Raw genomic sequence first — 25,470 nt, 5'->3', positions numbered from 1 at the left:
AAAATTCAGGGTACCTACAATGTCAAAATAAAATGGTAAAATTTAATAACCTCGTTCGTCCTTAATCGACGTCTAATATTCGAATCCGTAGTTGAATACTCGACACTGTGCAGGGACATATTTCTAGAAGTATTTGATAGAAAACTTTTTGAAGTGTTGAAATAAAAAAAAATATATATTCTTAAAGCAATAATACGATATGGTATATGTGTGATGCAGTTACATTAATTCATTTCCGTGACTCGCCTGCAACGTAAAATAATTTTCAGCTCGGTAAGACATATTTACATTATATTATGTAGGTATGCATATTTAATTATAATTTATAATATGCGATGGGAGAGTTATATTTCTTCCGGAAAACTACGACGACGACGGTAAATAATATCGTTGACGTCGGAATAACACTCTCCCATCCGCGCGGACACTAAATCGTACGAAATCAACAAGTCGAATCGCGTCGTCTGTTTCAGAAAATTTATCATTTCCTGTATTATTAATACATATATATATATATATTATATATATGTTCATACTGCTGTCGTCTAATTAAATATTATATGTGCGCAGCAGTCTCGCCGAAGAACAAACTCTCATGATTAACCACCACCTTCACGGCGTCTCCTCCCTCGCTCGGTATATATTATAATTTAACGTCATAACACCCGCGAGAAATGCACCTCCGCCGGTGGGCGATTTATATATATCCTCTCTGAGGAAAACCTTCACTCGCGGATCTTCGGCCGAACTTCCACTATCCTCTCCGCACTCTCCGCCGGTGCCACCACCATCTCCACCACCATTACCATCATCACTAACACCACCACTGTACATGGGCGTCGACTCTGTAGAGCTTAGTTAGGTACGCTTCTAATGTACACACACACACGTATATAAAATTTATATGCGAGATATATATATATATATATAGAGAGAGAGATGGAGTGAGCGAGAGGAGAGAGATTCTCCGAAAGGAGGGGGGGAGGGGGTTGACGTGTGACGAGATTAATTAGGTCGCACCGAATTCAATTTATGTGACGACGGTGCCTTTAAAACAATTTACCTGCCTCTTCACATACGGCGCTGCCTCCGTGTTATATTGTAGTAGGTACGACTAAACATATATATATATAATATTTTATAATATGCGTATATTATTATTATTATTATTATTATTATTAATATATATTATGCGCGACGAGGACGACGACGACGACAAAGTCGACGGTGGTATGCGCGTCATCCGACCAAATTGAAAATTACACGGCGCGTTAATACGCCGTCAGCTTGTCCCAACCCTTCCCCGAACGCCCCCCCCCCTCTCGCCGTTGTTCGCTATAATAACCCTCTCTTCGTGGACCACCTCCACCCCGGGCTCGCCCTCTTCGTCCGCCGGTGACGCGAAATCATACCGCCCCCGCCCCCACGAGCGCCGTTATAAATTATATATCGCGAGTGCCAAGTCGAGAAATTTATTAATAATATTCCGAGCTGGATTAATTAGCGTTTCGCGTGTACACGGTGAAAGACTCAAAGACTGTCTCACATACTATTTTAATACGGCTCATATTATTATTATTATTATTATTATTATTATTATTATTATTATTATTATTATTATTATTATATTACGATGAGGAGTATAATAAACGATTTATGAAGACGTTGATTCGATCACCTTACGCATTCGGATCCGAGAATATATAATAGTATAATATTATGAATTAATTTGACTTAAATTGTTTATACTTCGTGACGTCACGTGTCGTCTTTTTTTCGTTTGGATTTTTCCGGAAACAGTGCATTACGTTGGACGGATGTCTTTGAAACTTTTTATATGTAGCATATATATTATGTAAGTTTTTTATTTATTTATTTAAAACATTTTCTCAAAAAAAAAAAAACTAACTTATTCTGTACGACAGGAAGTGAACTGACGCATAAAAATATTCATTTTGACTTTTGAACGCGTTTTCCTCGTACCGTACCAAGTCGTCTTCGTCGTAATAAATGACGTCGGAAGTTAAAATCGAAATCTTCACTTACAGTATAAGATGCTCTGGTGCGCATTATCTTTATTTTGTACTTGTTTTTTTTTTTAATGTAATTCAATGATTTCGTCAGATCAATAAAATATAATGATATAGACAAGTAAATATTGTATCAGTAACAACTCCGTCTTCAAAGAGTAACTACTGCGCAAATAGAATTGGAGATAATTTGTTTGGAAAAAAAATTATAATAATATCATTGGCATTACTTAAAGTCATGAATAATTTACGACGCGAATCGTCGTTCATTGCAGACTGCTGCTGCGATCTTCTTTCGTTGTTTTTTATTCCTTTTTTTCGCGACGACAATTTATCGACTCGCATAAATTTACCTGTTAAAATTCGTCGTCGTCTGTCTTATTATTGCGACTTACGATCGACGGACGAGCTATACTTACTATGTAACGTAATATTGCATGCTTATATATATATATTTGTATTCTCCACAGTTAGAATATATTATATACATATTATTGTGTATTTTTCAAACTCAAATATCCATTAAATTATCTCATTTTTTCCCTAGCATTTCCATATACGTATATACAATATATACTACTCGCGCGTCGTGCGGCCCTAATAGCATTTTTATTATTGACAGTTAAACATTTTGAAATGAAAACCTTTTGCAGCATTAAAGAAATATATACATCCCTCGAGGACAGTTAAACGTATAGCTGATACGTGCGTTATACGTGAGATAATTGAATGACGTCGGCGGCGTTTGAAGTAGAAAATAAAACTATAAGAGGAGATTTAGCGGTGGTGGCGGCGGTACCGAAAAATGAGCAAAAACATGATTGTAATAATAAAAAAAATCAGTGTACTGATTTCCACTCAATATTTAGCTTTTCCGTGTAAGAGTTGTAACAGACGACGGGAATGGTATTATTTATCTTTATAATATACTTTAGGGAATTTGATTTTAAGACGAGATAATACAAAAACAAATCAATCGATGGGTATATTATAAGCAAATAATTAATCATATACCTAATATAATTGATGTTATTAAAACCTTACATTTTGTAATGAGATAAAAAAAATTATAAAATTTTAACTTTAAGTTGTTTTCATAAATTCACTGTTGCCTATAAAAAATTTAATTTGTCTAAATATTATGGTCCAAAAGTTTCGATCGATCATGAATAAAACCAAATATCGTTACAATTTATTAATAATATTTTGCACGATACGGCGCCTGGGCATCATGGTATATTGAGAAAACAGCAGAAACCCCGAGGAGACTAGTATTTTGCGGTACAAAAACAGCTTAAATCCGTCATAAAACGTCTGAATACTGTTTTCGTCTACTATCAGGATTATCATCATTATAAGAATACAATACGAAGTAACGCAATATAAACTATAAAGTCAGCCTGTATAATTTTATGTTTTTTAACTATTGCTTTTTTTCCTACCTTTAATAACCCCGAGTCAAGACTATATTTACGATGACAACGTAAGTGCATTAATGTGTCCTCGGATGGTGATATAATATATAATATTATATATTGCACGTATCTATAGGTATGCGATTACATAATATTATGGACTGTGTAATAGAATATGACGTCGTAAACTATACTGGACATTGCGTAATTCCATTTAATAAATACAAAAGAAAATATTTAAACAATGGTATACGTCATGTTGGTTGTGGTTGTCGCTATATATTAATAACTCTGAAAGTGCATAGCGCATACCGTCTTAGGTTTGGTATCTTTTATCTGAGTAATTTATGAAAATATCACTATAGATATTACGTATATGAGATTGTTTGTATTGTTATTTTAAATTCTCGTTTGAAGTGTGTGAATACGTTTTATATTTATTTTATCGATTCAAGTATTCTAATTTTATTCCAATTTCTATCCTCTGTACGGTAAGCATTGCATCTATGTAAGCATGGAATAAATTCATAATTGCTCACGATCGTCATCCCTTAGAACATCGATAGGTGATAGCAGTCTAATGACAAAGACAAATTTTTATGTCAGAACGATAAAAAAAGATTTAAAATCCAATTTTTAAGGTTAATTAATATCACCCATAAGAAATCAGAGCTTAAAATAAGATCTACTCGAATCGCATATGTCTTTAGTACGTTGAGTATAATATGTTATACCGTATTATTATATTATATATTATTCTTTTGTTTTTCATATTATTCTCAAAATAAGGGGAAGGGTCATTAAAAATTAATGTATCATAATGAATGTTCTGACTTCCGATTGATAAGATAGTCGAATTTCTTTATTATTATTATTTTTTCTTTAGGTTTTGTTTTTTTCAACATTTTTATTCACTCGATTTTAAATAATTAATTTTTATAGAGTATCAAATAATACATTCACCAACGATGTTGATTAATTACAAACTTTAATGTCGATTCGTTTTAACCGTCTATTCTCTCTCTTTATATAGATATATCTTTATATCTTTCTCTCTCATAATTTTGAATATTTTAATTGGAATTCATTAACAAAAAGAAAAAATGCATTAATAACCTAAGACTTTATACTGACAAATGGTTTTTGTAAGCGTTATTCTATTATTAAAAAGTCATTAAAGTCGATGTATTTATTTATGTTAACGTGTTTTTGAAAAATTTTAATGGAAAGTCGTTTCAATAAGGATGTGGAATTAAAAATAATTTATTCACACTCAACTACTCAAACTCGGTCAAGTCGGTTATTAGGTTTAAAACTTTATTTTCTTTTAATTAGTGATCGAAAAAAAATGAATGGAAAAGCGCTTTGAACATTTCTAGTGTATAGTTAGGTACCAAAATATATTATTATTATTATTATTATTATTGTATCTAGTCAAGAGTCGACCAAAACAGTAATCTTAAAATAATAGGAAAGTACGAAAAAAATTGACTTTAACGGTACGACGAGTGAATTTTAACTTTGTTTATTTTGTGAGTTTGTTGGTTTTTCATCATACCCGCCGTGAGCATCGTTAAGTGTAGTAGTGTATATACGTATGTGTAGCACGGTTATACGTAATACCAGAAAAGTTAAGTAGGTATATAATAAATATCGAAAAAATAAACTCTGCCGGCAAAATGGTCGTCACCACTGTGGCAGCTGTATAGATATACGTTTTATATTATATCGAGGTTGGAAGAAAATTGCAAAACCGATACGATATTAACTGCGATTGTTACAATTACCTATACTATTTCGTATAAAATATTATACTATTTTTAAAAACTTTCTTAATATTGTATTAATTCACTTATGTATGGAGATCGACTTTAATGTATTTTTTTTTTTTTTTTGAGTGTTTACAAAGCGGTGGTGGAATTTCGAAAAATAGTTTTTATTAAAAAGTTGCCTTACAATACAGCTGTTTACTAACAATACTGTAAAATTAGAGATTCATGAGTTCTTATTTACTGGTATGTATATTATATATATTTTTGTAAATTTTCGATGCCCCCCCCCCGCCCTTACAGATACCTTTATTTGGTTTCGAAAACTGTCCTCGATGAGTCGTGTTAAGGGAGTTTGGAACTGATAAGTGCAGTGTTCATCGCTCTAGAAACTGATAAACAGGAAAATAATAGAGTATTCCTACAGCGCCCTTCACAAACATAGTCAGACGGCAAGAGTCCTCAGCTATCTACAGCCCTGCAATAATTATACTCCTGAACCTCCCCTTCCAGACGGTACAGGTGGTAGTATCGTCCAGCTTGCTTACTTCGAGCACCGTATTATGTAATGACAACAACTATAAACTTAATCCCGTCTACCTCTTTATGCGCTGATACCTATAGGAACTTACAGACTGTGCCACAATGCAAATATTCGGACCCCGAAAAATGCGGTCAAGCGGGTTTTGATGCGGTGACCGTGTGATTTAGACGAACACTTCTCACGGATCGCTGTGCACACGCAGACTTTCAAAACACGCCGTCATCGTAGTCGTGTCTTCTCCAGCGGGGTATATTTGAGAGAGGTCGAATGGTGGATCGACACCCTCGGAAGTTTCGGGTGTTGGTCTTTATTTATGAAAACAGCATAATTGTTTATATATGGTAGATAATAAAAATATAGCCGAAACATTTAATTGTAATCACCCACTCCCCCCCCCCCCCACACACACACACGATAGTCATTCAGATATGCCATTGCAGGGTCTATTATACATAATCTATCTTTGTTATGTCACGTATCGTAGGCACTAGGCACCCCTCGAAGTTGGCTATTTTCTCTCTCTCTAGCTCTTTCGACCGAACATTGTGCATGTGATTAAAACAATTTGGCACACGAGTCTTGGCCACGACTGTGAATTAATCAAAACGATTACATGCACGCGTTGTAGGTACACAAGTAGTATTGCGCGCGCGCACGCGCGTGTGTGTGTATCGAAATCTGCCTAGGCCCATGGACTGTGAAGTTGGTGGAAGTGGTGGTGGTAGTGGTCGTCGCCGTCGTCGTCGTCTTGTAAATTGTTATTTGTTATATATGGTCTTAGAGTGTTTTGTGCAAAATCATCAGTTCACTCAGAAGGGTAGGTATATATTATTATGGTGTGCGTAGTAAATTCGACCCAAACCTTGGTAACCGTTTACAAAACACAGTCCTTCGTCACACATCCCTGCAATCGGCTGACAACGAGATGTAAAATATTATGTGCATCGTATTTTCCTGGAAGATCGAAGAAAACTCGAATTACCATGGACTTTACTACGTACAGAGTGTTTCTCGATATGTTAACGATTAAACGCCAAAATATGTCGAATCTCCTTGTAAAATAGTATATTTGGACAGTGCACTGAACGATGCTGTGTCTTCAATAATGAATAATGATAAACAATAATTATAATAATTTTAATAATAATAATGACGAGTATACGTTAGATGCGCGTTATATCCAAGACTTGAGTATTTAATAATCGAGTGCTCGTTAAAACAAAAGGATGGGATTCAAGAATACATTTAATCCGTCAGGTTTATTGAAATAATCAAAAGCATTTTTTTATCAGATTTGTAGTTCACAATTGTATAAGTACTGGGCTGGTACAAAATTGTCTTGTAATGTCCTTTACAATAAAAATAATAATATAAATTAAAGATCAATTATAATTTAAAATTTTGATGAAGAATATATTTTTGTGTCAGTACTACGATACTTATAATAATCAAATTTCGAATTGCTACTTAATTAGTCAGAAGTATTTTAACTTTGACGAGTGGAGTAGAGTGAGGATGAATTACCCTTTAAAAATATGGTTATTGACTACTCCACTCATCTAAAATTTAAATAATTATTAGTTACAACCAAATTAAATTATTAACTACTTGTATAAAATTCAATTTTTTCGTAAATTATTATTTGGAAAAATATTTTGCTTGTGCATAATGGTATTAAAAATGTATAAATTTTTTGAAAATAAGTAAAAATGATAACGATCAAACATTTTTAAAATATAATTTTAATTACAAATATAATAATAATTATAGTTGTTGTTCTGCGATGAAATAAATTTTAGAGAAAAAAAATGAAATTGTTTGATATACGAGACACATTGAAAAGATATTGATTTTTAATTATTGTTAAAATTAAAAATAATTGTCACAACTCCATTAAAATACCATATTGAAGGTGGCATGTTGCGAAAATATATAATATTTCGTGTTGCATTTAAGTTTGGACTCATCGTCAAGGCGAATAAAACGCGTGTTACTATCTATATACATGTAACAATACGATGTCTGACCTGCGAGAGATAAGCGAAAAAATAAAAACGGACATTCGCGGTATAAGGATTATTTCCGTTATTTATGGCGGCTCACACGCGCCCACAGCGAGTATATATATACACAGGCGACTAACGGTTGCTTAAGCCCCGACCAACACCATTAACAACTCGTATAATAAAAATAATAATAATAGTAATAATGATAACGATAAAGAAAGTTAAAGCTGCAGTATTCGTTTTCGCCGGAACAGTAATGTTACCACAAATTATTTTATCCTTCGTTCGGTTCATAAAGGTTAATGAAAACCACAGTTCTTTTTTCTCCTTTCGTCCCTCTTTCATTCACCCTCTTCCTCAAACTCCCTCACTCTATCTCTCTCTCTCTCTCTCTCGATATCTCTCTGTCCTATACCACCGACGTCGGGGTAGTAATCGAATTTTAAACTCCTCCGGGCAAAAGTTTTTTTTTTCTAGCGCGGGTTTTCTGATTAAATTCCCGCAGTTTTAATAACAATAAAAAAAAAAAAATGAAAAAGTTGGCCATTTGTTTTTAGTCTTTTTTATGATTATTATTATTACTATTATTTTTTTTATTTTTTTTCATTGAAACCTTCCCCCGTAATCCGAGTTAGACTTCATTAATACGCCGAGCGTTGGGTTACCAGCCTTCTATATAGCGTGTGACGGGGTCGAAGTGTTCTATCCTTTTCGGTTTTCCTGAATAATTTTCCAAAGCACATCATTGACTCTTCGGCGGGTAAACAATACTGAAACAAATAAAAAAATAAAACTTGCACGCTTTAAAACGGTTACGTAGAAATATATAATATATTATTTAAACGATAATGATAGTAATTAATATCGGCATTGTCTCTCAATGTTGAAATGTGTGTAGAAACCGTATAAACACTTATTTATTGTAATTCAATTTTAAGACTGTCGTTTTAGTCGTGTCACTGAACTAAGTACTATGTACTAATGTACATGGTTCAAATCATTTGAGAATATTTTCGAAACATGAAAACATATGATAATATATTGAAATTATTTTCAAAGTTTCAAACCATTCTGTAAGCTATATAATTATGTATATAGCTTACAGAATATATAATAAAATATAATATGTTAATATTATTGGATTATAGTCATTATTGTCCGCAAAAACAGGGTACACTGTATGGCTCAGATATTTAATATAAGTGTATTACTTAGCAGTTAGCACCCTAAACATATTAAATACTTTTAAATTCTGCTTGCGATACATGAAACGAAAATATTATAGATTATAAAATCCTACGACTTACAGTTGCACTTGCATTTTGGCCTTGAACAATGCACAACAACTTTACTTTTTCTATGTATCCTGTTTTTTTTGGACACGCCATATAATATAGAAATTAAAATAAATGCATATTGTGTATTATATTTTATTTTGTGACATATTTCCCGACTGGACGGTTTTTTAACTAGTTTTTTGTAAGCAGACACAAGTATTATTGTTTATATAATATCCATACTATTATACTCGGAAACAGGATATTTTACTGAAAACCACGTTGAACCAATATTGAATGAGTTTTGTAATTATAAACATTTTAAGTTACCATCGAGTGGTATAAAGTTGCACATGGAATATTCCATGAAATTGTAGTAATAATTAAATAGCATGTTTTGTTCATTAATTTTATACATTGATTAAAATATGTTCATTACGTATTTATCTAAATGAAGATTTTCAGAATAATATTCCATTTTTCAATAATAAACTATAGTAATTTTAAACAAATTTAAACGAGTTTTGTAGTAAAGTTTATTTTGAAAAAGTATTTTTACCATAATTATGACCTATATAATAAAGTGTAAACACAAATATAAAATTCAAGCTTTTACTCTGAAACACAAACTAGTCATCAACAAATTTACTTGACTATCTCTAGAGGAAAAATACCTCTAACTGCTGTTATTGTGTTATTACTTATTACAATTATTATCATTATTATTGGGATTGTAGTAAAATGACGAAATATTTTTTTAGATTTTTGATCATAATAATTTTTCTTGGATCAAATAAATAATATGTGTTATAACTTATAACTTTATAAGCATTCTGGAAAATCCCCAAAACCGCTTAAAAACTAAAAGCATCTAACAACTAAACAAAAAATAAATAAAATAATAAGTGCATAGGTACAAAATAAATAGAATACGAGTCAAATACAACTTACTATCATAAGAACTGTTTTTTTTTTTGCGAACACCAACTTTCATTCTGAATACTACGATCATATTGTTACGAGAGAGTACGTTATGACGTGCTTTAGAAGTACGATCTCCGACTATGGTTATATTATATTACAAGTTATTCGTCACCTTGATTTCGATTTGGAATTATATTATTTTCCTAGTGCCTAGTTTGCATCAAATAATAATTCTATTTGGTCTTCACAGAGTGCAATATTTTGTGATTATATGAGATCATAAAAACTAAATAAAACATTACCGACCAGATTTTAGATTCTAGATGTATTTTTTGGGTACTCAAACGCCAAAATAAAAAAATTATACAACCGTTTAGGTGTTAATTTTTACCGTATCATGATTTTAGTTAATATGGATTTTAAAGATGTTTAGTAATTAGGTTAAAATCTAAGAACAATTAAAATGGTGATAAGATATAATATGTAAATATAGGCTACAAGAAAGACGTTCCTTATCGAATGTCCCTACAAAAAATCAAAATAACCCATCGCCCCACAATTAATAATGTTAAGTGTATTTTGGCTCATTATGTTAATATATTAATTAATAGTTAAGATATTAAATCTGTTTAAAAAAGTTATTTGTGAGAATAAATTATTTTACCAAGAGCAATCTCTGAATAATAATTTTTATTTAATTTAAAATAGCATTCAAATTTGAAAAATAAAAAATAGTTTGGGTTTCAGTTAATTCGGGTGTTTTGGAAATCATTCGGGTTGAACGGATTTTGTTGTTTGCTTTTTTAAGTATTTGTAAGGGTGAAACGGGTTTGGGTTAATTCGGGTGCGAATCCCCGGTGTAATTAATCCTAAATAATTCGGGACCCAACTATCTTACCCAAAATTTAACGCAGCCTTTTGAAGGACTAAGTCTCTGCAGGTCTCTGGTTGTATGCCGATAACGAACGGGCGTTCAAACAAAAACAAAAACAAAAAAAAACATTTAAAAACGTCCAATACTGGCAATACCGCTGGTTAGTACCTACCCACTGTTGTTCGGCGCATTTACGACGAGCCCCATCGGAATATAATGTGTAAGTCATATATGTCTGCCGTATACTGTGTGTAAGTGTAATATTATATATGTCACCGTTTATCTGACCTAACCCACTTTAACTTGAGCGTTTCCGAAACAGACCTCTCCGACGAGGGACGTCCGTATCGAATTGCACGCGTCTGCGCAGAGTGGATATTATTATATTATATTGCAGTAGGGTATGTATATAATAAGATATTGACAGTCTTTCGAGCACGCCATAGTGTTTTTATTTTTCTTCTGCCGCACAATTTATTGTACCTTTAGTGCGGTTTGTCGTCGTTCCTCTCGCCGACTCCAAGACCACGACTTTTTACGACGCCTGTTACCAGATATTATGAGCTTCAACTACTGTGCGCACTTAATGTGTCTTAACCTCGTTTAACCTCTAGTTCGTAATATTATTATAAAAACGGGCATACATCACGCGACCCACGAGGTACATACCATATTATATACGAGGTAGTGTATCGTATGATAAAACAATATAATATTACCCTCTCGCACGACGGTCGAGCTTACTATTTTGAAACTATTATAATTATACTACAATCCGTTTATAGTATACCTATACGAAATATTACCTATATAGTACGGGGCGATTCCCTACCAAGCATGCTCGCCTCGATTATGTCTTTTAATTATGTATGGTAAACAAACTTTAAAGATCACGCGTTTTAAATATAATATCCCTGTAAAGACTTCGATGTATTATGGTAGGTATTCAACGAGTGTGTCTTCTGTCAGTGTTTAGTTATCTAGTACCACCTATCTACTTATCAATAATAATTATTACACTCGAAAAATGTTTACAAACCAAAAAAAATACTAATACTAACCACATAGGCGTCATATAACAAAATATTCTTATGTGAGGTTTGTATGTGTGACGAAAATTCGGGTCGACGCAAAATATATAATAATGATACAATCGCCCATAACCCGACTGCGTTTATTTGATAGAGAGAAGAATCAATTTAAGCATGTTACAAAAAATGAAAAAATGACAACTTTCAAACGTCTTACGGTCCAACGATTATTTTACGATGCTGGCCGACTATTTCGAATCTTGTTTGTTCGCACACTGAGTCGTTATACGAGAATTATTGCTCGTTCGAATTTTTATAATCGTGCGATTACTCTGCTCCGATATCGGATTACGTGTGGCTCGTTGGGTCCCGACATAGCAATACCTTGTTATTACTGTTGTTTTGAAGTTGTCGTCGTCGTCTACGACCAATGTTGTAAATAATAATGTGCAATATTGTTGTTTTCCAGTCATTCGGAAGAGTGAACGGTAAAAAGCGCAGAGTGTTCGGCCACAAAGAAAATGTCTGAGATAGATACATATTATGCACCTCAGACTTCAAAATACTATGCTTCGAACGTAAAACTTTAATTTATCTAAACAATGGCGCAACGTTGAATGTGCCTAATCGATTATTGTTTGTTAATTTTACCGACAATTACTTGAGTCGCCAGGGATCAATTGTTTTAATTCTGTAGACATCCAAATAGATCAGCATTAAAACATTAAAAAACATTTTTAAATATTAAAAATATTATAACTAAAACGCACATCATATTAGTTAGTTTGTGCTATTCCGAGAAAAAAATAAAAACTGTATTATTTCTGGTTTCATAAGTTTGGACAGTTTTTGGAATTCGTTCATATTTGCATTCATACAATATTCCCTTAAGTTTTGGGAAAAATGTACTTTTACTCGCTGCTGCCACAAGTTGGCTGTAAAACACATCTCACCCTCCTTCTAAAAAAAATTATAAAATACCACGAACTTGTATGTTGAACTACCATTTTGACATATTTTATTTACCTATAGGTTAGGTACACCATAGTTTTATTTTGGTGATTCAAAACTCGTCGGTGCAAATTTCAAATATTTAGCGGAATAGTGTTGTGTGACGGCGACCTCGTTCATTTCTTTTGACCATCCCACAATCCGAGGTGTATGACGTCAGTTACCGTTAGACAGCGTTATGCCGACATGTTTTATGCACGGAGATTGGAGGGCTTTGGGAAAACAAATACAAAACATTATGAAAATCGTTTGTTTACGACCGTGTCTGTGCACGAGAGTGTTTGGTCTGACTGTGTTTATTTGAACAAAAACGCAAAAACTTCGCAAATACGACGTTTCCACACGATGCGAACATAAATATAATAACGCTCGCAAGCTGGAGGGGAATGAGATCACTCGGGACGCGTCTTACATTCTTTTGATCTCTCGCCTTGATTAAAAAAATCGATGTGTACCTGCGTGTTTCCTGCAGATATTTTGTAATTTTACCAATCGTCCACGGACGTGTTTCGCCACACACGGATGGATATTATCCATTTACATGACATGACATACTAAAATGACACATACTTGGATATTGAACTTATAACTTTGAGAATGTGCACTCTTTATTATATTTTACAACATTAAACAATATTATATATTAAAACAGACATTATTGTCATAAATAATTTCTTAATGATACATGATTAATGACACGTGGCTGAAAGCAAGATACTTATGAGTTATGAGCATACATAACCTATGATAGATGATAATAAGCTAATAATATCATCAATAATGTTAATGATTTTTGTATGTTATTTCATTTCGACATATTATTGTATTTGCCTATTAACTGCTTCATCGTCATATATGGTTCTGTCTTGGCAGAAATCGTTTGTGTACATGAGAATGTTTGGTTTGACTCTATTTATTTGAACGAAATACAAAAACTTCATAAAAACGAGTCGAATGAAAATATAATAATGCATTCACGCTGTCTTCATACGCGTTTGATCTCGAATAATTAAAAAAACCAACGTGACCGTGTTTCTCGGTGGTATTATTGATGTTGGTGTCTCTCCTCTCTAATCCGTGAAGGACATGTTTCGCAGTGCGCAGATGAATACTATCCTTTTTCAAGACACAATTCAATATGTGCATAATGTAATTTTATTTATTATAGTCAAGTTCTGCAAACGCAGCACGGCAACATTACAAATACGATTGTGTATTTCAATTGTGGCAGAAAGAACTCGACCGGACGCGTTGTTTTATAGTCTCAACAGCTCACTATCCATACTGTATCAGTCGAGACATTTTTAGAAAGAAAAAACGATGATTCTATTGAATTGCTTTATGATTATGATCACAATCTGCTATACATTATTTACATTTTTAGTTATAATGAACGTAACAATAAATTGAACAATAATACGCCGAATGTTAACATTTTGAAGGTTAATTTTTATATTTTAAGAAAGAAAAATTAAAGATTACTAATATATTACCATCAAACTGCTTTATTATATTATTATAACGCTGCTATATATAATTGGCATTATTAGTCATAATTTAATATATGCATGAGAATAATTTGAATATATATGCCATACTCCGAACTTACAAAATATTAAATAATTACCCTCTATCAGGGGGCTGTTAAATTCCTTTGAAATAACCGAGAAAATAATGCCATTACCAGTACCTATAGAGTATAATTTATAAATATGTAATAAGTATAATAACTAGCAACTACAATTAACTGGTACCTCGTTCCTATACATAATTTATTTACAACTTTACAAGTTACAACACTAAATTAGACTTGTTTGAACATATATATTAACGTATATTGGAACTTTATATAATATGTGAAATGAATTATTTCACTACCTAACCATTCAATTGAAATTAGCATTTGAACACATTTCAAATAAAAAGAATAGCACGAGTGTTCATCATCGTGTGTAAAGTAGGACAACCGGCATGAAACTTGTATTTAATAAGAAATAAATTAAACTCCATTTCATTGAACTTATAATTTAAACTCAATTACAATATTATTACGATGTGCATAATAGTTAATTGTTATAGTTTAAGACAGAAAATAACGTCCTTAGTACGTGTGTGTGTGTGTATATATATATAACGTAATGATAACTCGAGTAAGATTGCGGTCGTAAAATAAAATAAATATCGAAACCGGCATCGTTAAATTATTATAAGCATCCCACGTACTAAATCGTACTTACGTACACATACGAATATAGTTTAAGTATAACAATAATTATGTTGAATTGTTTTTTGAGGATCACTCAACGAGAGTATAACATCCAGGATGCGGTTCATACGCATAACACATCAGCCACCCTCCAATATCAAACGCTTTTCTTATTAGTGTTTGATCGAAGCTTTTATTTATATACAACAATAAACTGTGACTTACGAAACGTTTTGTTCTGTTCATTCCTCGTTCGTATTAATGGTATCTCATTCAGTTTATAGGTAGAAATCATGGGAAGAGGGCTTTGCCTCCCAAAATAAGGACAGACAGCTTTTTCAGTCGTGTGAGACCGATGATCACATTGATGTGTTAAAAATGTTAGCCAACAACCCCTGAAATGTTAATGGATAATATAATATTATAAAGGCACCGATTCTATTACCGAATACTTGCCATAGAAATGTAACAGTATAATATTCAGACACTGTCATTTAGAAAAATACCATTACGGGGTTTCAACGATTTGTTTGATACAAATCGATCAAAACACATTCGCGAGATCGTGAAACATCGTTAAAAACACGTCTACCTATATTCTATAAGACTCGCTGTGAGCGGTCCTAGCGTCTGGGCACCACTCAAATTATTATTAATATTGTGCTATCCCTATATATTTTTTTCTGGTGGCAGTAATCCTGCAAACCGAAAAAATATTTTAAATCATATATTCTTTACCCACCTCGGAATTTTCGTATTTATACTCCTGAGATAATAGTACTATATGAACTACGACTAGACCGAAATCGGGCTAAATGCAACAATATTATATTACACAATACGCCATTTTACAAAGATGAAAATCATTCGGCAAAATCATTTAGTCATGAGCACATATTTTTTCAAAGTCGCTTATGAACTTATTTAATAATAAGTTTAAAATTTCAGAGAAAGTGTTTACACACATTTTGAGGAGTCGCATTCATAATAAATTGTGTAAGTCGGCATATGGTTATTCTCGTATTCTAAGAAGTGCAAAATACAACAACTGGCAAGCAAACATAATACATTTTTATACATTAAACAGCTGAGTAAATAACTTCGACAGTAGGAAAAGTATATACAAGTATATTGTATTAATAAACAGGGTAAGCGTGGTAAGCATGGTATGATAATATTATGATTACACAAACGAGTGATGGATAATAATTAAGAGGATGTTAGCTCACTGTTTGTTTTCTCTTTCTAACCCAAGCTAATCAGAGCTAATTTACGTTTAGCAAAACCCATCCTGTGTTATTACTTTTAATATTAGAATGGATTCAGCTGATAGTAGACTTGAAGTTAAGAACATTATCTGCGTCACTATGTTAGCTAATTTATGATATTTTGCTAATAAATTGTATAAAAATTAAAATATAGTAAAAAAAGCTAAAGCAGGAACATATATCATGGATACTGTAATAACTGTAAGGTGAATTCACTCTAATAATAGAAGTTACATCACAGTTTTGGTTATGTTAAACATAAATTTACTATATTTCGCATTTCTCAGAGAGAGAAACCACAAATGGTGCGATGAAATTTAAAAGTGGGAGTGCCAGGGAAATGAACCTCATGAAACTCTCTTAAGAATTATTCTTTGTGCGAAGTAATAGTTATGGACTGGAAAATTTTTAAAATGGTACGAACTATGGTCGTTCAATTTATTTTGTTTTTATTTCACATGACAATAATATTATCATGTTTAGCTTTCCACTCGACATTACGCGTGTCGTGCAGAGTCACGTCATGACGATGTCGATAATTATTATTATAATTGGGACATGTACAACGCAATGATTATCATCATAATAATATATCAAAATGTTATTAACTCGGCGAGTCGAATAGGCAGTATAAATGAGGGGCTTTGTCAAATGGAGCCATCCTTTATTGTCGACTGTTGTTGTTGCTGTGACATTCACTCTGACCTTTGATTATATTATATTATAATAACGGTACCATTGATAATTGTTATGACGGGTCCTCGTTTTTAAAATATACAAACCAAACAACGACCGTCGATTTAATTAATGAAAACGCGTTAATGTCGATGCAACCGCATATTTTTCTGTGCACTGTACGGTGGTCCAATTGTTTTTCAAGTAGTTGGGGCTATAATTAGTGACGAGTCCGGTGGGAAATACAAATAATTATCATACCAGACGATAACCTGACGGTTTACAGCCTGTTCCAATAGAACACACTTTTATTCAGTGACTGGTCTTAAACAAGTTTTCACTGCCTATTTTAATCTTATATTTTAAAAGTTCAATATTTTATTTAAGTATTGACTTTGAGAATATATTATAAAATTATATTTTATGTACAAGGTGATTCACCAAGCATGTTCACCACCATATTTTCACTGAATGTTTCGTGGTGATACAAATTTATATGTTTTGAATGAAAACCATTGTTTGAAAACCAAACGCTTCTAATAAGTAGCACCAAAAATCTTGAGAACTTTGAAATATTTTAATTTAATATATTAATTTAAAATTCCAAAAATCAGATTTTGAATAACTGCATTATTGAAGAAAAAACTAAAAAGTGTGTATGCTTGGTAAATTATCCTGCGTATAATGAACCAAATAATATTATGTTTTACACTTATACCGCTGATTTGATATTATAAATAAAAAAAACAATTTTTCGATAGACCTATATTTCATTTCACTTCAAAATACGAAATTAGAATATAAACTGATTGTTTTTATAAGAATGAAACTTGGAACTGCTTAAAATGAAGAAAAAATAAAATGAATGAATTTTTTTTTTGGTGGAACGTAAACAAAAATCACAGTTCTTTTAATTTTTAGTAACATATTTTAAATTGCAAAATCGTTTTCTCTGTTTCTACACTTTAATAAGTGAGAAGGTAATTTTTGTTGATTTAAATTTAATTCATTGATCGTTGTTCTTACCTATCATTTTAAATGAAAATAGTATTGTTCTAATACAGTGATTTTTTAATAACTTGGTAAGAAAAGGAACACAAATTGAAACGAGTTTCTTCTTTGAATGAGGAACAAGAATCTGGAACGAATTCTTACTTCTTATGTTAGGGTCAAACAGGATTCTTTGGTCGGAATATTTGCCATTTTTTCCGGTGACATATTATATCTAAATAAATAAATATATCATAGAAAAAAACTGACCTTTGTCGACGAAGTTTTTTTTATTCGGGATTTCGATCACTGCACACATATATAATAATAGACGTATATCTTCGTCCCTCACCCACCCTCGTCGGCCATCGAAGCTACCGATATCGACGTGTGCGTGTGCAATACGTTTTTGGACCTCACGGTGGGTGGGTGGTTAGTGCAAATCGCTCTGTGAAAAGCACGCGCGCACACACACACGCCCATGTGGGTATATATATATATATTATTGACTCGTGTTCGCCTCGAAAATGCTTTGCAATTATGAGTCACACGCCCAGCGTTATTTATTTTTATTCTTTCTCTCTCTCTGCCGACATCGACTCGGTGGCGCGGTCGGCTCCTCTTTCAAATAAATAAGATTGTCGTCGTAAATATATATATATGTATGTATAAAGTGTCAGCGTGGGCTCGCGGGCGACCGGCAAAAGTCATCCGTTTTGTACTTTGAACGGTCTATCCCTCTCCCACTCTCTTTCTTTATCCCAATGTGATATGTACAAGATCAGTTTTTCTAGGCTTAGTTCCAAACGTGCTGAGCAAGAAAACAGAATCCAACCGGCGTGAAAAAAAGTAGGTAAAATAAAACGAAACCTGAAGCGTATAGTTTAAAGTTTTATCCCGTGATGGGCCACTACACGGTCAGACCCTTACCTAAATGCGAGTAGATGCTTAAACGATATTTTTACCACAATGATAATATTGTAGATCATTTCAACATTCCAGCCAAGTATTCACATTTTTTCGTATGCAGACGGAGGGCTAGGATGACCTAACACAATCGTATAATGAGACAGCTTGACGAAAATTATGCAGTCCCGCAGTCTTCGCTCTTGGAACGCGAAATTAATGACGAAAACAGAATATTGTAACGATTTTTAGGCGTAACGACCATAATATTATAATATCGACTACTACTCTTTAACGACATTTAAATCTCTCTTTAGACCAACAAAAAATATTTTCAGAAGTCTAAAAGTAAGATTCATTTAACATTTTTAAATATTTCACGGTTGTTTCATCGGGTATTCTCATAGTATAATAATCATTAATGGAAAAAAATGAAGTACATCAACATGTAAAACTCGTTCGCTCCTGTACACAAAAATACAATTAGCTGGAAAATCATTGGTATACAACGATATAATATTTAAAACACAAAGACACGACGTCGTCATCTTAAATTCAGTTTGGTCGTAGAACACTTGGTGATTTAATTTCTTTTTTATAGTCAAATAAATAAAGTTAAAGTATTTTATATTTTTATGGCATCGACCACCTCCTTATGTTCTCATAATGTGTAATAAAAAATAACGATGACATATTGTAGCTGACTTTTTTAGCTGTGTAACGACGATAGCCATAGATCATAACTACCGTTGAACGTGATATAAAAGAAAAAGATACAGTTCACTGGGCCCCAACCCTAGCTGATGTACTATGAATGCATCCTTAAATAGCATATTTGATGCCAAAATGATTGAAAAACTAGAACGTTTATTATTATTGCACATGAGTGAATGACTGACAATTAGAATAACAATTAATGTGAATTAGCAGTTTGGATTTTAAGTTCATTCATAGATCATAATATTGTATTAATTATGACATCAAAAATTAGCTCGATGGCTATATCCATAGAGCATTGTGATCTTAAGCTTAAACAACAACATCCGACATCGGTGAACAACCACTTGTCATCGTTTTAAATATTTATGATTTTGATAATACCTATACATTGTACATCGTTGTCAAAAATATTTTCGATATTCTAGTAGGTATATATTCGAAGAGTCGAAAATTTCGACGATAAACAAGTGGAAAGTACTCGAAACGGAATTTAATTTATTTAAGCGGTATCTACACTGCATTTATCCCACAGTTATTACGTTCAATTTTTCTTTTCCTTATTTCTTACGTCTCTGGGTTTCATATTCTCGACCGTCTTCGCACTACGTCAAAAGTATATTATAATATAATGTTTATCGCCACAGAGCACTAACAAAGTACTCACGTAACCATACATTATATTGTTTTATAATAATAATATACACACGGACAAGGGTACAATGTGCCCATATACTCGTATATTATGAACTCACGCACAATCAACCCCTTTGCTTAGTTTTGTTCCCCTCTAGAGCAATTTTTTATTACTGAACGTCGTCTTCGTGGAGTCCGAGCTCGGGTGTACATATCAAAGAGCTGTGTGACCAGTGATGAAACGAACCAAAAATAACCCATGAGCAACCGGAAGCCACCGGAGGTGACCACTGTGGTAGCAAAGTCTGAAATAAAATAACGCTCAATCGGAGGATGAAGGTCGCCGGACCCGTTCGATACATTAATTTCGGTGATCGCCTCTCTCAAGACGATAGTAGTCGTGATAATTATGATCTCAGATCGATTTGATAATAATCGCTGTCATCGGCTAGCAGTTCTCCCAAGAATTATTGTTCAAATACCCAAACCGATATACAAACAATCATGGAGATAGCATATTTCCGTCGACTCGAACCATTTAGTATTATGTTAACTAACCCCGTTTTATCATTTAATCGTTGAGTTTATTCAAATTTGAGATTTTTGGAAATGTTGAACACCTATAGGTACACTAATTATTAACGACTGGTTTATTTTTAATTATCTACTTTATTTTTTAAATCTGCACATATAATGTGACACATGAGTTTTGTTTGGTAATATTAACATTTTTTTAGTCAAATGCCATCAATTTTAGATTCTGAGTGGAGCAATAAATGTATTGAGTTTACAATGTCTGTTTTTTTTGTGCTTGTTTTAAAAATATGTATTAGTTGAAATAATTCTTTGATTTTTAACTTCGTTATTTTTTCTTATGGGAAAGTGAATTTAGTTGGAACATTTGTGGAGGTAAAATATGAAAATTCAAATAGTTTCCAAAAGCATAAGGAAAAACAAAATTAAGGAAAACCGGGAATTTACGACAAAATCGATTTCGGTTTTTTTATAGTAATTAAAAAAAAAACCTGTAGATACATGATTTTTTGTCACCAAACATATTTTGTTTACAATATGAACAAATATTTTTTTATAATTTTAATATATATTTATTTTTATTTATTTATTTATAGTATTTTTTAAACATCATTAAATTATAATATTAATTTAACTCTTTTCGATTAGTATTAGTTGTTTTTTTAATTACTATCGATAAACAAATTTTTGTTTGTTTAATAAACTCTTTTCTTAAATATGGGTACTAATATAAGCTTGTATCATCACAATAAACGACGATATGAGCCTTAGATAATATATTTAAAAAAATGAAAAAAATGAGAGTTTACATAAACAACTAACAAAATGATGAAATGGGGGCCGTAATTATGTTTAAGTAAAACAGATAATAATATAATGTAACAGGTCCTCGCAAAAAAAAACATTTACGACTAATTCGATGAAACGTATTTCAATATTAAATTAATAATTTGAGTGTTGTTTGAGAGATTGGATTTAAAAATATTTCAAATAAAGCGCAACAAAAAATATTAAATTAATTAAAAAGCGAAGCGACTCTGCCATCCGATCCGATTAAGGGCTTTAAAAAAATACATATTAAAAAAGGTTGTTTGAGGAAACAAACCTGGTATATGGTGGACATTATCCTTTAAACCCATCATATGGCGTAATATTATAATATAATGTATAATGTATTATGTACTCGTAGTTAATTATCGCATTCGCTGTTATCTCTCGCTTGTACTTATGTAAATAAAGGCGCGCGTGTCACGTTCCCTTGTTTGTTGAACACGGCGACGGGTCGGATTTATATCCGATTTACTATTAGGAGGCCAAATATTATTTTAAGGTCTCGAGAGGTCGAGTTTTCCCGCCGCGTGTCTGTTTTCCTAGCGCATTATCATCATCGTCGTCGTAGTCGCTATACCTGTGCGGTAATAACCAGTCACGCACGGTATAGGATTATAATTTATAATATAATATAATTATTATTGTTGTTGTTGTTATACGATTGGTGGTGGTGATGAGACTGCGAGAAGAGAATAGGCCGAGGTCATTGTGCAGATGGCATTCAATTGTGCCGGGAAATTTTAATTATAAATCAATTGTGAATGTTTATGGGTGAAAAATAAATTATTTTAACTGTATTATGGTCATGGCTTTGCACCCGAATTAACCCAAACCCTTAACACCCCTAAAAACCCATAACGATCAAACACCCGAAACACACACAACCCGAATGATATTTTTTGTACATAACGCACTTAAATATTAACCGAAACCCGAATATTTTTTTTATCTTTAATAAGCAATTAAATAATTGTTTAAAAATAGTCAATAACTTTATTAAGATCAATGATTTTTTTAAAGTTTTTTATTATGTTATATTATGACATAAAAACAAATATGCTCATTTTTTTTCATAGTGTGTGCTAAATTATTTTGATGTCAAATCTAAGACATTTATTTCTTGTCGTTAGCATTTAAACACGTCATTTGTATTTCATCACTCTTTTATTTTTCTTAGATTTCAATACAACTACTATAAACACCCTTATCAACCTATATCAACCCGAATTGTAATGATAATTAACACCCAAACTTTTATTAAACATTTTTTTCCTGTATTTAAATTTTAAACACCCTAAACTCGAATAAATGATTTGGGTGCCAAGACCTAATAGATCAGCTTTGACTGTATATATTATTGCACTGAAATTTTAAATTTAAACAAAAAGGAATTCAACATGATTAACCGACTAAATAAAACGCAAAATAACAGGTATCTATTTTGTTTGATCATGGTATATTCTAAACAACGTGTTACAATTTATAATACTAATAATGATTTTTTTCGTTAATTAATTTATTTAATAGGACGATCAATTTAATTTATACTTGTATACTGAATTAATTGTGATGACACAACTGGTGTGAGCAATACTAATTTAGATGGTCACTTAAATATTTTGAGTGCAATTGGATACTTCGGAGCAACAATAAGACAAACCCAATTGTTAGATGCAGATACATCGTATTTGGAGATGTCTGGTTTTTATTTTTGTGTGATAATAAGACATCTCCAGGTTTTATTTTTTGACTTTGAGATCATTTACAAATTCGATTTTGATAATTTGCCAACTAGCTACTACTTATATACATTGAAGTTGGATCTAAAATACAAAACATATATTTTTTGTTAATTTTTAAAACATTTTATAGTTCTCACTGAAAAATTGTATTGACTGGAGATGTCTTGTTGTTACTCTCAGGTCTTCAATGACCAAGCGCATTTGAAAGTACTTATATTATAATATCGCAGAGCGCACTATAAGGACGTAAGTGCTGGTAATTATTTATTACAAAAATGTAGCCAATTTCTAGTTACGTCGGCCGTACAATAAGCCAAATAGAAAGTTTTGATTATTTTTATTACCTTTAAATAAATAACCTATTAACTCGTAAAAAATACATTTCAAAATATTCAATGATTTGTGATATACATAAGAGTCGTTTTTAACAACTTCTGAAAATAAAGTTTTTAGAATCGATATCCTATGTGACCTTCACAATTTCTCTTTCTTTCAAATAACTAAAAAATAGTCATCGAAACTTGGTATCATGTTATACTCCCGCCTTCTCGCAAAGATAATATTCGTCTCATCTCAACTCCTGACCATCTTACCGTCGCACCCTTCGAGTGATAACTATTATTATTATTATTATTATTATTATCGTCATCGAACAATATATATACGAATATTAACAATAATTTTTCTCCTCCGCAGTGGCGTACCTGAACATGGGGCAGCTGTTGGCCACCATGGGCCGGTGTGAGGAAGCGGAATCCGTGCTGAAGTTATGCGGTTCTCTGGACGGATCGCATTCCAAGGATCCTGTGAACCATGAAACCAGCAGAGTGTCGGCTCTGGTCACATTGGGCAAACTGCACGCTGACCGGGGCAAGTACTCGGACGCGGTGCAGGCTTACAAGCACGCAGTCGCCATACTACCGCCATATTATAACTCTCGGGTGAGCACCATTGAATAATATTTATTGAGTATTTTAAACGTCATAGTGGTAATCAGAAAAAAAAATATATATGAGAAAAAATATCCCAGATAATAATCCAAGCATCGATATGATATTGTTACGCTAAAACAATTAAACACTGTGTCGTCGTTTAGGCATTTACGCAAACTTCTTCGACGTATAGCAAGGCATCAAAAAACATCATCTTCGCAGTCTGAAAATGCTGACTACGTCATACAAGACACCTGTATAGAAGGGAACAATTCCTTAAAATAAGTTCGTCTGCAATGTAATGGAGGAAAACCATCCTTAGTCCTTTAGTTTAATAGACGGCCGAAAGTATACAGAGCTAAATAGTCGCGTCGTCATATGCGATATGCCACTGCATTTTGGTGTTGATAAGTACCTGTGAAAAAATAAAAACAGCGACCTTGTAGTTCTGTATGTTCTTGGGCACAAATATTTAATAAGAGTTATACAAAAAGCACCGTGTAAACAGTATCGAAAACAGCGGCTAAAAACGGTCGGGAATCTGACAACATTGAATCTTTTCGGTACGCCATCGTAATAAAGGAGGAGGTACTTGAAAAAAGACCTATGTAATAATATCATTAAAGTCGAGCGGGGTAAAAACACTAAAAAATTAACACGTGACTCCGACTAATCTTGGGTTGAGTGTTTTCGTGGTTTTTTTATCGTATTATTTATTTATTCAACGCGCCCTTTTTGCCTTTCACCCTTCGTGTTAGCGTTAATAATTAACACAACGTCGTCGTCGTCGTCGTCTGCTGACCCTTTGTTTTCACCCTTGTTCGGTGGTGGGTGTTTTGTATTGTTTTTTGCCGTCCGTTATGATTTCCCGCCATCATCTGATTCGATAAAACAAAACGCCACCACACATGCTCCACCAGCTCCATACCTGTGGCAAGGTATGTGCAAGTCGAGTCTCGTGCTCTGAACCATATTATATACGGCTTTGGTCTAAAAAATTAAGTAGGTAAGTCAAGGACCTTTTTTATCGAAATTTTAATTCTTATTTTGGTGTTCACGTGCATTTATGTATTATTATAGGCATATATTATATCGTGTAGACTGTGTCGTAAATACTTGACATGCGTAACACTGTCAATAGTTTTTACTTAA

The 25,470-nt window shown here is 32.6% G+C and overlaps 1 protein-coding gene across 1 annotated transcript in view; it reads left to right on the top strand.

Moving 5' to 3' along the window:
• The window catches only part of LOC111028294 (transmembrane and TPR repeat-containing protein CG4341-like), a 295,701-nt gene that overhangs the window by 251,458 nt on the left and 18,773 nt on the right, over positions 1-25,470 (top strand). The window contains exon 8 of the mRNA XM_022306883.1: positions 24,083-24,327. Within this exon, the coding sequence (XP_022162575.1) occupies positions 24,083-24,327 (245 nt within the window). The remainder of the gene's footprint in view (positions 1-24,082; positions 24,328-25,470) is intronic.

The sequence above is a fragment of the Myzus persicae genome, unplaced genomic scaffold (assembly GCF_001856785.1).
Source record: "Myzus persicae strain clone G006 unplaced genomic scaffold, MPER_G0061.0, whole genome shotgun sequence".
In the NCBI taxonomy this organism is placed as follows: domain Eukaryota; kingdom Metazoa; phylum Arthropoda; class Insecta; order Hemiptera; family Aphididae; genus Myzus; species Myzus persicae.
The sequence above is the reverse complement of the archived record's forward strand: the minus strand, read 5'-3'. Positions and strand labels throughout refer to the sequence as shown.